Source organism: Limanda limanda, chromosome 1 (genome assembly GCF_963576545.1).
Source record: "Limanda limanda chromosome 1, fLimLim1.1, whole genome shotgun sequence".
NCBI lineage: Eukaryota > Metazoa > Chordata > Actinopteri > Pleuronectiformes > Pleuronectidae > Limanda > Limanda limanda.
The window spans coordinates 37,431,601-37,446,984 of record NC_083636.1 but is presented as its reverse complement, the minus strand read 5'-3'; the positions used below and the strand labels follow the sequence as shown (position 1 = coordinate 37,446,984).

At 39.8% G+C, this 15,384-nt stretch overlaps 1 protein-coding gene across 3 annotated transcripts in view; it reads right to left on the bottom strand.

Annotated features, from left to right (window-relative positions):
- The window catches only part of sfswap (splicing factor SWAP), a 43,029-nt gene extending 38,266 nt beyond the window's left edge, over positions 1–4,763 (bottom strand). For 2 of the 3 annotated variants that reach the window (XM_061068951.1, XM_061068952.1), the window contains exons 1-3: positions 4,405–4,763; positions 2,437–2,600; positions 181–312 (exon numbers count right to left, since the gene is read on the bottom strand). In XM_061068951.1, the coding sequence (XP_060924934.1) occupies positions 181–312; positions 2,437–2,600; positions 4,405–4,604 (496 nt within the window). In that variant the 5' untranslated portion in view covers positions 4,605–4,763. Of the gene's footprint in view, positions 1–180; positions 313–2,436; positions 2,601–2,977; positions 3,050–4,404 lie in introns of all 3 variants that reach the window. The other variant, XM_061068953.1, reaches the window with a different exon arrangement.
- Positions 4,764–15,384: the final 10,621 nt, after the last annotated feature.

Genomic DNA, 15,384 nt, shown 5'->3' with positions numbered 1-15,384 from the left:
AGCATCTAACAGCGGAGTTATACCACTGCTTGAATATGACAACTGCTGATTTTTTTTGAGGAGAGGAGAGGAGAGGGGTTGAGAGGTTGTGCTGTGTGTTTTGCCATCCTGTTCGTGCCATTTAATTTCTATCCAATGGAGTGACACACTCTAATGTGTGTAAATGAAGTGAATTCTCACCAGCATCCTTGTTAGCTTCCTCCTCCTCCGTGGGTTGAGAGGGATCGTAGTAGTCAGCGCTGTATTTGAAAGCCACTGCAGTGTAAGTGCCTTCATCAGCCAGAGCCTCACTCAGACGTTTGTACTCCTCCTCTGTGGAAAACAAAAATACAAGCAACAGACAGGATTTTACTACAGATTGATCATTCTTATCAGATACATACAGTCCGTGACAAAAGTCTTGGGTACAAGTTGACCTTAAGTGCCCCTCAAATATATTTGTAATCAATTTTTTTTTACAAGAAATGGCTAATTTCAATCCCAACAGCTTTTGAAATAATGTTTTGGTGCCAAACAAAACTGCTGAAAAGCATTCTAACGTTCACAGCTTGGTAAAGCCCACTGAGTCAGTTTTTGCAAAGACAAAAGTCTTGTCGCCTTGTCATATGATGCACCCAATCCTAGATTACAGCCTCACCTGTGATCAATAATTGATCAATCAAGACTAATAATAGTTACTTGGCCCCAAACCCCATCAATGTTTCACTGAAATTCACGTCAAACTTCTCTGTATCTTTGTTAAAGAAGCAAGGTCAAACATTCCACTTTAACTCTCAGTATTTCCGGTGCATCCCCACTGATCTCTCACTGGACAGATGGGTTATACCCTCAGTGAATGAGGTCGTGCTTTCAAATTCAAGGACAAACTAGTCTGGGGGATGAGTGTGTGTGTCTGTGTGTGTGTGTGTGTGTGTGTGACACATCATTAGCTGACACATTCTGTTCAGTCTGTTTTGGCACAAGACACCATATTTCACTTAAAAATCTGGCTATTAATTCCATTACAGTCATTAAGTCTGTCTTTCAGAAGGGTGCTTTGTCATCAAAACAGCCGGTTTCATTACAATGTGAAATGACTGAGATGCAAATACACTCGATGAGTCGAAAGTGATTTCCTTAGAAATGCCAGCTCTTGATCCCCGAGTCAAAGCCAGTTCATTTTTAAAGAGATGGAGATAGAAAAGAGAAAATGCCTCAAAAGAAAGGAAATATCACTAAGGAAAAATCCAATTTTACGATGCCAAGATTAAAGAGAAGCAAATTTGTCGCTTTTCTATTTGCACTGACGAGATTGTCATATTAGCCCAAGTATTAAACGAGGACACACGCTTGATAATAAAAAGTTATATGGACAATATTTCAAACAGTGATAGCCTGAGAACATTGTCAACCTCAAACATTAAGACATCACTGACACGGACTGAAATTATGACTCGAGGGATTCAAGTAATTAGTGTAATGTGATATCAGTAATAAAAGGTAATAAACTCTGTAGAAAACTCAACAAAGTGTCAAAGTTTTGAGAGGATTTCAGTTTGACAGCAGCCATGCCACTGGCTGGTAGCCTTTATGTTTAGTTGTAACTTGCCCTGTAACCTTGGCTAGCACAAAGTGACAGCCGCCTGCAATGCCACTAAAACACAAGGTTTAGGACGGCTGCTGATAGGAATCAATATCTGTCAGTGGAACACGAGGGTCGAGCCATTCGTAAGTGTCATAATGTACGTGAGAGAGCAGTAAACTATCCCTGTTTACTAACCTGTACCAATAAACCTGTTCTACCTAAAAGTCCTTTTTCTACAGACAAAATAAAATCTGCAATTTAAAAAGACACATTCTCTTTTTTTAACCTGATATTTAATCCTTTACTGTTGTCGTACAGGTTATAAGTCATGTGTGTGGGTAACAAAGTCATCCTGTGTCCTGTTTGAAATACTTCCCCTTTGGCTGACTCGCTGTTTGCTTTCATTAAGTGTGAAAAACCATGTCTCCTCAGAGAAATGAATGGGGTTGTAGTTACCCTTCATAAGGAGACGAGCACTACATCAACAGCTTTCCAGAATTAAATCATTTTTTCTGGCAGTGAGAGAAGCAAACAATCTGTGACAACAACCGTGTCCATCAATTATGTTTTTAACGCTTGAGGCTTTGTTGTTTATTTATAATCATTCGGGATGAAGAGAGGACAACATAGTGTTCTCAGTATACTGTGGTGAATGTAGTTAAATGCATGATTCCCCCCCAGGGCTAGGGCAACCAACATATACTGGTTGAAGAGTAGATATCACATCAATCAACTGTATTTACTTTGGTTGACCACAGCCCGGAAACTTTAAGTGAGTGATTAATTACTTGTGGATCCTGCTGCATGTTCAACTATGGGTAGATTCACGTAGAGATATATATTAAGTGTGTATGTTGTTGAAGTTAGCCCACCTTGTCTGGCCTCTTCTTCCATCAGGTCCGTGCGCAGAGCCAGGTACCTCTCCTCATCGCAGTGCGCCTCGATCCTGGCCTCCTCCTCCGACAGCTGGTAGGACGTATTCCACGAGCCGCTGTCGTACTCTGAAAGATCATGTAAGTGACCACGCCCATCGTATCTGTTGGATGATAAAAAGGATTAGAGAGAGGGAAGTCGACAAGCTGTTTGTTTTTTTAACACAACATGGACCTACTTACCAATGAAAGGAAACCTACAACCCAAAAGTTACAACATCTAAAATGTTCTACCTCTAGTCTGTCCTGATGTTAAATACTTGAAGTTATGAACATTTCTCAGAATACTGATTAAGTCAATAGCGAACTTAAGATGCCTAATAAAGGTTCTGCTGGTCTTACAAACCATGAACCTTAGAAAGAAAAACAAAGCAACTGGCTTCTTACCTTACAGGGTTCAACCCCCTCCCCTGTACCACTCATGATTACTTCTACATCTGCAAAGATAGTTACATACACACAAACCCGAGCACATAAATACCTATCCGTAAGAACCCAAATGGACGACATTTTCCAGGGTTCGTCCCTCTACGCCACTTCCCAGATGCCGTTTCTTCAGGAAGACAAAGAAATGGGGTGCTGTGGTTGGCATTCGGGGTTTGGAAGGACCCCTTAGCCTACCTTGCTGGGGAAAGAACTGGGTTATGTGATAAAGACACACATACAAAAGCTGTACAAATAAAACACAAGTTGGGGCCACTGCGGATGAAGGTGATTCAAAAGGACAGAGGCACCAATCTGAGGTTTGAAAAATGTGTTAAATATTCTGCAGGGGTATTACATTACCCCCCTCCTGGTCAAATCATTAGACTTTTGGGGCGCACTCACAGATATTAATGAAATTTGGCATTCTGGTTTGGTCAAATGAGAGACCTATGGAAACTAAATATCATATGTAACTTGAACTGGTCAAGTCTCCCATAGAGAAGGTCAAGCTTTTTCCCAGCTCCATCAGTCTGAACAGTATTCTGTCCCAACTATTGCAAAAGTTCTGAGACACAATGTTTCTCATATAACCAAATCAGAATGTCATTTTTTGTTAATATCTGTGAGAGTGTGGCCCCGAAAATCTGATGATTTGACAAGAATTACCCCATCAACTCCTGCATTCTTTGCAGAAATGGTAAAAGCAAGTTTAAACCTTAAGTTGATAAGTCTAAATTAGCACGGTGATGTTTTGAATCACCTTAACCAGCAGCGACTTTAGTCTTGGTTAGAATTTGCTCTGGCCTCGTGGACTTCAGTGCAGCTTGATGAAATCCCATCTGATTTGAACACGAGTTCCTATTTTAGGTCAATTTTGTTGCAACAAATTCTTTATTGTCTTACTTTTTAACTGTAAAAATGTGTCTCCAGAGGAAATTCTCCAACATGCCAAGATGCAAAGCCCACCTTAAAGCTGCCAGGGATTGATTGAGTGGATTATGACATTTTAATATCAATTTAAAACCCACAGTGGCCAGTTTGAGAGGCAGCTAATTCAAACTGGCGCAGCCTTAGAATCAGGTCTGGTTAGTTTGAAGCTGGTGTGCCTGATAAACTGGTCCTCAATGGTCCCAGTGACAGCTCAGCATCATGGCTGGTGTGAGCAACGAGAAAGGCTTTGCATCTTCGCATGTTGTGCCAGAAAACTTCAAACTCCCACGTGTTGTGATTCCAAGACGTCCAAAGAAGACAAGTCAGCAGAAACAAGGGAAAATGAAACATTCGTCGACAGGTTGACAGTTTTGTTTTTTTTGTGTGTCTGTGTGTGTGTTTGTGTGTTTCTCTTTCATCCCAAGCTTCTGCAAGACAAGACAAACTCCCAAGTGGTCCCCCTTGTTTTGCATTTTGAAGACATGCTAACGGGACAGGAGGAGGAGAGGATGGTTAGCATGAATGTTTTCGGTCTACGTTTGTTCAACCGACCTATCAATCGTGATGCTCTTCTCCCCCATCCACGGGATGAGCTGCTTTCCATGTTCGTGGTACAGAGCCCGGTCGTCGTCCCGGAACACTTTGCAGGCGTAGCCGAACACCAGGAGGTCGGCGTATTTCTCACTGTCACTCACGTCCTTCTTCGCAGGCTTGTTGTTGGGGTCCTTCTTGGCGGCTCCGCGACGATACATGTCCCCGGGAGAGTCGTGGAAACCGGGTAGGTTGAAGGGCAGGGTCCTCCGGAGCCCGGGGGGATGCTTCTGGAAACCCAGCGGCTCGCAGGTGTTTCCTTAAATCACGATAATCCGTCAGGTTGTCCTGCAAAACAAGCTTCTACGTGCCAGCGGCCGCCATGTTGGAAAGCGTGTGGATGCAGCTGGGTTTTCCCGTCAGCACTTTCGACAGATTCCTCAGCCTTAAACACACGTTTCTTTAAACTAAAAGACGTAACATGTAGATTTATAAATCATTCAATAGTTTAATTCAATGATATGTTTTATTATAAACGTATAATCTTTACTTGAGTCTTGTTTTTGCAACGTTTACATTTGTCGAATGTGCTGGAGGGAATCGAACTCGCAATGTGCTGTTAAAACTGGATTGAAGAGGTGACCCCAGTTTCTTCATGACCTCAGTTTGAGATGAAGCTGGTTAAGGAGCTGATGCACAAAGGATAATATTGAATATAATAAATTAAACTTTGGGTTAATTCAGAAAACATCCTCATTTTTTTGTATTAATCATCCATTTCTTCTGTTGCATGGAAGCCACGACTATTTTCTGTTTTCCACATAATCTGAAACTCCGATCTAATCTATTTAACCCCATTAATAGTCTTTGTATTATTATTGACATGAAACACACACACACATGTACGGAAGAGGATTAGGGCCACTGTGGAAAAAATAAGTGAGTTCTGAGTTTAAACTCAGAATTCTGACTTTAAAGTTTAAAGTCTGACTTTAAAGTCAGAATTCTGAGATTAAAGTCAGAATTCTGAGTTTAAAGTCAGAATTCTGACTTTAAAGTCAGAATTCTGAGAAAAAAGTCAGAATTCTGACTTTAACACATGCATATTGTTTTGTAATTTCACAATAAATCATCATTGCAAACAGTTCTTACATGCTGAAGATGTTTGATATTTTTAAAATGTGTATTAAAAACCCACCTACTTAGTCTGGCTTTTACGTAATGCTTTATTTATTCATTTATTTGTCATTAACTTTTACAGATTGTTTTCTTAACCTTATTTTATTGTTGCGTGTTCTATTGTGAATTGCTACGGTATGTAGGTAAGAACTAAACAAGAAGCTCAGGTTCAGAAGAAAATATAATAAAGTTAAATGCATTTTAATTCTATGATGTGACAATAAAGTTGTTTTCATTAGTTTGGAGTGTGATGACTTTTTAAAAGTTTTAAAAACCACTCTTTTCACACGCAGAAGAACTCCTGGAGAATAAGTCGATTTTTTTGTGGTTTATTACAGACTTTCAGGGAACATTAAAACTGCAATATATTACTGCGGCATGCGCCATTGAGCCGTTTTAAATGGAGGGAATGGACTGTGAGGTTTTAAAACTTCTATTAAAAAAAGAGCTATAAAGGAAGAATCTGTATTTTCTTGAGTTGATGCCCTTCCCTTTGAGGCCTAAATCCATGAATCAGGTCACGGTCAGGTACACAGTACATTACTGTATGCCGGGAAATGGTTTTCAGATAATACAGGGCACCTTTTTTTTATAATCCTTAGTTTGGAAGATTATTTCAGCATTTGGGAGGAGAAAAGATACGAGTGGGTGATGGAGCAGTGAGGACAAGACAAATCGGTTTGGATTGGCACTTTCTCTGACTGTTGAAGAGCAGCAGGATTTGAAAATGCAAACTAAATGTTTTTAGAAAAGAGAATCTCTGACTGTACTGAAAGAAGTGACCTTAAAAAACAGACACTTTGCAGAAGTGGCTTTTTATTAATTTGATTTCATCCACAGAGATGGATGGAGAGAAGTTCTACATTTGCTGAGTGGTGATGTCGTTGTCTACCACCATCTGGTTTAAATAATGATGTTTCATTCCCAGTTTTATTTTTAGACAGTTAAACATAGATCAATGGGGGGGGGGGAAACTTTTTTAAGCCTTCCCAGTTCTACCTCTTTTTAAGTTTACCTCTGTAGCAGTAATCTATTCTACAAATGTGACAGGACAGATGGTGGCATGGAAGAAGCCACAGTCAATTGTTTTCACTGATTTGGCATTGTGGCAAACAATGATTGGGAATGAATAGGAAACTGGAGAAAACTTGATGGGACCAGTTCCTGATATGAGATTTAGATGGAATTACTTTCCTCTGTTCTCTTGTGAAAAGTGAAAACCGGTGCTGAACAGACAGAATAGAGGAGTGAGTTGTACCAACAGGGAAATGTTTGCATGTTACAATATGTTCTCAATGTTGAGAGACTGCAGATGCAAACTACACCACCTGGCTTATTTAGAAATAAAAGAACAACGTTGCAAAGGAAGTAAAAAATAAATGACTGGATCCGCCCATTTATTCGAATATGTATGTGGTGCACCAAATTGAATGGAAATTGGTTTGGTAGATTTTACATAATCCAGCAAACTCTGATGAAAACACGACCTCAATGCGGTAATAATGATGCAAATATTTGTTATTCTGCCAAACAATGGCTATGATGAATTATTTATAGGCGTAAATCTGAGTAACTCTTTAAGCCTAATGAAAGACACAGCTGACCTGGTGAACCACAGCAGCACACATTAGAGGAGAAGAAGGATTTGTATCCTTTACCCTCCACACACACCCCCACCTGACCCCTTCTTTTATTTACAACCCCAGAATGTGTTTTATTAAAATGAGTGCACAGGTTCAGATGAACCCACTCATAAAAGCAGAGGGTGAAACGAGCAGGGCAGAGAGCAAGAGAGATCGAGGAATGAGAGCATGAAGTCAGTAGTTAGTCGTCCTGCGAGGGAAACATTAGTGTGTGTAAAAACAAATAGCTTATGTGGGTGAAGTGTTGATATGCAAAATGCAACTACTAAAACTTTTTTCATACAGTATTGGAATATAGGCTAATTGCATGTTGTGGTTCTCTGTGTCACAGTTTAGAAATTGTATATTGTTTGTTTTTACTTTAGCACCAATTAAAAGGCTGAAGGTTTTGCAGAACAAACTTTAATGTATACATGTAAATTTACCCCAGAATGACCAACAATGATATACTATGAATTTTTGAACATGGGATGATACTGTAGAAGTTACACTGGGTTTTCCTTTATAATTGTTTTTGCATTAAGCCACTTTTAATGACCAGATGGTAATTAAATGTGCGTCATGCATTAATGTGGATAATTTAATGTTTCCCTTCTTTCTGTAATATATTTATAATATTTTCTAATAATGTTTTAGTTAATTGTTTTATTTTTTTGCTTTCATTCTCTAACATATAGACTTTTTGTGGTTGGCTTCAATCTCATTTGTCTAAATAAGTTTTTTAGAAAGCGTCACTCGTTCCATTGTTTCTTGTTAGAATCTGTGGTATCATCAAAAAGCAGGAGTTATTTTAAGATTTCAGGATCCAGCCTTGTTGCTCTTCTTCATAGTCAGTGAATAAGAGCCTCGATAACAAGGCTTTGCAGTGCGTCAATGGTGAGAATAGGGAATTTAAAAGAAAAATGTCTCAAAAATTCTCTTTGCAGGTCTCATTTCCTGAAATGATGCAGTCAAAAGATGTCTACGTATTCTTTTTTGTATTCTGCCTCAGTATTCTTACTGAAGACAGAAACAGGGTCAGACAGAGTCCATTACTTTGACCATTAAATTTATTGGATTTATTACACAGTATCTACCGCTTTAATTCGCAAATAGGACTTTTGGCTTCGTCCTGCATTTAGACAGAACCTTCAATATCACTGACGTGTCCGGAACATTTTACAAGATGCCGCAGCAATCAGCTCAGAATCAGGACACGGGGGAAACTTTGAATGCTCCGAGTCTATTCTTTGATCTCGCTGAATAATTTCCCTGAGAGGATTAAGCTGTCATATTAGATAGATTTGCCTTCGTGAAGAATAAAAAATCTTCCACTTTCCCACAGTGAGATCAGAAACCTTTAGCATCAAGCGACTGTACACAGCAGCGTGGCTGCAAAAAATGCAAATCTCTCCACGCTTGGACACTTTGTATTTACTTTGTTATGCTTCACACAATATGTCAAAACTCACAAAGGCGACAGGAAAGGAAAAAATCTACTTTGCTGCATAAAAGGGCGTTTTATGCAATATGAATTTGTGCATCCAGGCAGGTGTTGAACAAATTCTAAGCATGGATTGTTTTTGTCGACACAATGATCGTAGGTGACTGCTGAGAGCTCAGCTGGCTTTTCTCTGTCTCAGCAGTCGGATGTCACTGTTCCAAATGAGTCTTCCAGTTTCCTTACCGGCCTCTTGCATTATCCCACACTCACGTCAAGGTCTGTGGTATAAATCCAGGCGATCCTTCCTGTGACTGACAGGTTGGACAGGACGTGAGCCAACAAGGACAAATGTCTCCGTGTCGCAGCTGACACTGTTTGTATTTGGGGAGCGTGACAAGTCAGGTTGGATCGTACTGCACAGAGAGGAGTGGATTTATTGGGATTAGTCAGCAGCCTAATGGGACCCCTGGGCTTTCATCATTATTTCACACAGAGCAAACCTTTCCGGGTGCAGGTTAAACAAAGTGTGAAATTAATAGATAAATATTCATGGCTCTCTCGTCGGAAATTTTATTGTGATGATTGTGTAGGTGAGATATTTTGAGCTTTTCACCTTGAGGGGCTCTGAGTGATTGTGATACTGAAATACAGATGACTGATTGTTATTGGTTTTCAAGGTGTTTATGGTTTGACCTCAAGTGATTCAGGATGCAAACAAACACACAGAAGATAAAAAGTATAGAAATATAGACGATTGATGAGTTTGTGAGCAATAAAACAACACCAGTAATGATCAGAATCAAATTTACATCAAAATCAATATAATAAAGAGTCACTATGTATCGATACATTGATTATGCATTGTGCAAACACAGGGAGGATGTATAACACATCGATCTTCCTCAGATTCATAAAGTGTTTGTCATAATAAAGAATTTAAATCACAACTTTTCACTTAAATCGGGCAATTGAGACAGTTTTATCTCGATACGAAGAATTCCTTTGTGTCGGCTGCCACTGTCTTATTAAATAATCTATTGTGATTTTAATTTATTGAGACCGAAAAGTGTTTCATGTGTTTCATGTTTGATATTTTATTTCCTGTTTTATTTCAACTTCTTATGTTCTGGCTACAGGGAGAGAAAAAATATATTCATGATCCTTTATCAGGAGAAAAAAAATCTGTCTTTAAACCTAAAAGAAATAATAATGTGACATTTATCTTGATAATGTCAAAGCTTTTTATCTTGATATAATTCTAGGCTATATCTTCCAACCCTAGGGTGCCAGCTGCTTAAATGTGTGTGTCCTGCCACAGTGAGAGAGTGTGTGTGTGTGTGTGCGTGTGTATAATGGAAATCCAGGCCTTCATACACACATGCCTCAATGTATACAGTATCGTAAATATATATATATATATTCAAGAATTCATTTTCACTTTCTACACAGTGTGACACGCCATCTGTCTGCAGGCATGAAATTGAAATGAGTTTCCAGTGATGAGTAATGTGCAGATTGATGTGAATTAGGTCACCATCAAGCTGAGCGCTGTGCAAATCCACTTTAAAGTGTTCCCCATGTGATCCCTGTTGTGATTAGGTTCACGTGGCTTGAAGGGAAAATGTGACATTTTGAATTGAACCGTCTCGTTTTCAGTCACAAAGCAATTGTCACATTAAACGAAGGGCGCGCATGTGCGTGTGTTTGATAAAAATGGCTTCGTTAACCTTGCATATTTTAAATTGATGAATGTTTCTGTCTGTGTAGGTGTTGTCTTTTTTATCAGCCCATCTATTTTTCTCCCACACACTGGACCGCTGCCTCAGTTTTGTGTATTTGTCTCTTTTCTCAAACTTTCTCGCATTCACCTCTAACTGTGCAACAACTTCAAGCAGTTTTTATCCTTTTTTATTTATGAATAAGAAGTCTGTTTGCTTATAAATTACCATACATTTTCATTTTATGATAATATATTGATTCAATGAGCTGATGGTAATAAACTGAAGTAGCATCTTGCTCCTAATTGGATTCTCAGGCCTGCTCAGCCCCCGCTCAGTAAAGAATCAGGTCATTGCAGAGTCCTATAGGCTCAGAATCAAGGTACCATTGTCATGCAGTTATTATAATTTTTAGGAAGAGTTATTTGCACTTCACTTAACTTATGGAAAGCAGTGGCCATTACTTTTTGCAGAGACACTTACGTAATGCTAATGATTTACATTCCCACAATGTCACATTTTCTTAATAGATTAACATTATACACTGAAAGAGTTATAGCTGCTTGTATAAAAAAAAGTTAGAATTTCCCTCCAGGACGTGTGGTCTTTGTGTCTCAGAATTATCATGTCTCGTCCCGCTTCCGCAGTCAAAGTCAATCAAATAACAACTTAATCCACACAAGTAGTTTGGCCTCCACCTAAATCGCATTCGACAGCGGGTGTAAAGGTTAGAGTAATTTGTGGATTCTAATCGCAGACACAGAGCGAGAGGCAGAGAGAGTGGGTTATTGAAACATTAAAAAAGAGTTGAGCTGATCGGGCTGGCTCACTGAGGTTTTTGTTAACCTTGCAGGACAGCCTGAGGTTTCCCGGTACGACTGATTTCCAGGTTCCGGACAAGGCAGGCAGATGAAGATTCGGTAAAGGATCCAGATCCAAAGTGCAGATGAAGACCAGGCTGGACGTGATGGGGCGTAGGACAGCGATGCAGGAATCCGGAGACACAGGGAGACAAAAAGGATTTTTCAAACCAGAATTAAATACTGCTTCAGGGGTGATAACTTGATTGGCTGAAGCCATGAGCAATGACCAGCAAGTGACACAACAACGGGACGAAGGGGACGAGGACAAATGACAACTGATCAAAAGTTGTTATTGTATCAATAATCAACTTTCTTCTACTAAATTGACCTTTGCCTGTGGCCTTCTCCTATAACTAATTGAAATGGTGAGTGACAGCATCTCTTGGCAGGATTGAATTAGTCCGGAACAAAACCTGTTTTATCCTGACCTCTCAGAATATAAATGATTCCGTGACTTGGCATTTCACTCCTTCAGCTGGAGGTCCAAGGCATTTAATCACATGAAGCATCTGTGACAGCAGAGGAGACCACATATTATTAACTGTTACTTATCACAGAGTAAATCATTTGCAAAGAAAAAATCTGGAATATTCTTAATTCTTACATTTTTCAGAAAGAGCAAAAGTAAATGTGGAATGACAGATTACACTGAGAAGCAGAGGCTAGCTCTGACGTATCATGTTAATCCTTCATTTATTTTAGTCTTTTTATAGTGTGAGTTGTAATATTAACCCCATGATATATGACTGTGAGGTATAATTGTTATGTACTTGATAATTGTTTTTTTGTCAGAATGTTTCAAAGACAGACACACAGGTACAAAATATAGAAAAGAGAGGGAGAGAGGAAAATAACCTTTATGCCCAAACTACATTCGCCAAAATAGGAAAATGAAAATGGAAATTTTTAGCCAAGACAATGGAATAAAAAGAGAGAGACAGAGCTGAGAAGGAACAAGTCAAAAGGTAATCACCCGATGGGACAAACCAATAAATAGATAGTGGTAAACAAACAGCCAGCAGACAGATACTGCTGAAATTTGGTTATTTTCAGATGTGTCTGAGCATTTCTGGTGGGAAATCGTTGCACAAATGATAAACAGGCCGACTCAGTGGCTCTGACCGGGCCGTGGTCAGCTCACATCGAGGAGCTCATTCTTCATCTCGGCCTGGTTGGAATCTAATGGAATGGCAGCCTGACAGTCTTTGACAGCGGGCGCAGGGGAGGGCAGCGCGTTGGCATTTTTCAAATACTGGACATCACTGAGGATAATTCGGTCACTTTGTTTTCCTCCTAATCAACATATGCAGGTCGTGGCAAAGCTGCACATCACCGACTGCAGACCTGCTCAGCCAGTCTGAGGCAGTGGTGCTCACAGAGTGGAAGCATTACTAACCAACCAAAGGTATATCTCTCATTAGTTTTGACATAGGGACACTGTATAGTAACTCAATTTAATTTAAAATCCCTCCTTTTTGTATTGTTTTATGTCACTTTCAAAAGTTGCCGTTTACATTTCATGTAAAGAAATTTGAATTTCCTTATTGAAATGCGCTACATGAATATACTCGCCTTGCCTTTTTGTTTAATTCACTCGGCTTCATGTTTCCACTTAATTTCCTTGTTCCAAATTATTGCTTCTTGCAGGAGTTTCTGTAAAATCCATGTTCCTTCAAAATGATTTTAAGCACATGTAAATATGCAAGAAATACCAGAAATACGATGATTCCTCTAATTCTAACTAACGTTAACGTTCCCCTTTCTAATCCCGCCGACCAAACACTGATTGGCTTTTTTCTCAATAGGAGGAACCAGCCTTCAATGGGCAAAACATCAGAACTTACTCAAAGTTGTCAGAGATGTGGCTATTCCTGTGAATAGAAAGCAAAGTTACAATCACCATGGATAACAAAACCACCAGTAAATGTTTTCCGATTCTGCTTATCAAGAATTTCTCGCTAATTGACTGAACCAGTGTGAAGGAGGTTGCACCAATCATTCTGAGGTCACACAACTGGTTGGAGAAACAGCCTCCTCCTCAAACAACTGGGAACATGGCTACCTGTGGAAAGTGACAACATGATTCATCTTCTCCCCACACTCTGTTGCACTGTTTGTATTAAGCAGTGAGCATATGGTCTCTTTGCACAGCTGCTGCTGAGGCGAGTATTTAGCTGAAGAATTCATTTACCACTTTGGTTCAACTCCCCGTGACAAGCCATGGAGTTGGTTTTGTGCTCGGGTGTAAAAGACTCAACAAAGCAACCATTGATTGGATGCAATGTATTTCTTGCACATTGATCAGGTATGAGATATAATGAGGTCCCAGTTCTGAGCCAATCAATCGGAAGCCGATTGCTCTGAGTCCAGCGAGTCCCTTTCCTCCTATTTCTCCTTTTGTTTTCTTCCCATTGAAGCCGGTTGTTTCTGGATAATTTATTACATCTCTTCTAAACCCTAGTCTGCTCAGCGAACATACTTTATTATACATGATCATGTCTTCGGTTAGTCAGTGATTGGATTTTGAATAATTGACGGGGTTCCACTGGCGCTTTTGACTTTATTCTGATTGACTGCAGGGCACCAAAGACATAAAAACATGTCCTCTAACCTTTTGGAGTATTTTATCCCCACTTGCAAAACATTGCATAGTAATTAGAGGTTTAAATCATGTGTTACATACATGTGGTATGTATGTGTGTGACTGCAGAGGGCATAATGCCTGTCGACAGATTTATTCACCAATAAAAGGAGATGAAATAACTCAGCTGATGTAGAGGTGGTTCGTGCACAAGTGTTTTAGTGCAAATAGAAGAAAAGTTACAATCAAAATGGCGCTTTTTAAAAATGAGATTACAAAGAGTTTACACATTTTCTTTTACTGCCACTTAACTCCTGCAAAACTTAATGAAATTAAAGTAAAGGTGAACTACGTACATTTGACTTTGTGTTAAGTCTTTCCGACTCTAACCACTTTGTAATTAATTGGGTTCTGATGAAGACATGTTATATAAAAGAAGGCTTCAACCTCCCATCCTTCTCTTTCTATTGTGTTCTTCTCGTTGTTGACCAGTTTGTGAGAAGTTACAACTTCTGTGATTTTTGTAGGTGTTCTATAGACAGGTCAGTAATGAGGATATGACTCTATAGTCCACCACCTTGGCTTGAAAGGCTTGGAGGAGAGGAGAATAACTGATGGTGTTTGTAGGAAACTAACTTGGTCTCCAGGCTCCATCTGGACCTAAGGTCTGGACCCAGGCAACAGAAACAGCATCTGGTCTGGGCTGCAAGATTTACAAGAAGCAGCTCCATTTCCCTGCATCATCTATTTTCTACAGTAGGGAATTTGAGATACACACATTCTTTTTGCTGTTTGCTTTAAAAAAAAAAAAACCTCACCAATTAGCAGTGAATTGGCACTGGACAGGCCAGCAACTCAGCAAAAATGTCTTATTTCTCTTTGTCTTGTTCTGGGTATCATTAATTCTTACCTTTGTTTCAGTTTCACTGTGATAAATAGTTTGTGATATGGAGCGAGTGCATGTAATAAGTGGGCAAAAGGGAGAAATACTGTAATCACCAGGGTGCCTACAGGGAGTCAATCAGTCAATAAATCCCTGAGCCTGGAATAAGCAACAGTAGTGGAATTAATCACCTAGAAAATTCAGGTCTGCATTTTTTTCCTCTTTCCATTTGTCACAATGCCACAAAGAAAACAAGACTGGCTGTGATGATAAAGCGCTGCTGCATGTGACACCTGCAGAGACTGAGATCTGATAGATGGTGCACGGAGAGAAAATGTTTCCAGCCAGGTGTGTCGGGTCTGATACTCTCCAGACTGCTCCGAGGATCGTGGCGTTTGTTTGATTCATGCACGTAAGGACCATGCCGATGTAATGGGAAAACCTCACTCACAAGGGAGCAAGAGTGTCCGGGAGCAGAGGCCTTCTCACGAGCTAGTATTTCTCTTCCGCGTGCACAACATGTTACATAACTTTTTGTGTTGACATCTGTTGTATAAAGTATCCAGGAAGTTTATGACTGCAACAGAGAAATGACAGGGAGGGGGTTAGAGGATCAGAGAAAGGCCGGAGACTGGAGCTTCCAAAGTGACCAATCAAGTAAGGGAGCAACGGCCACTGTCCCCGCCCCCAAAGCTTCAAAATTCAACTTGA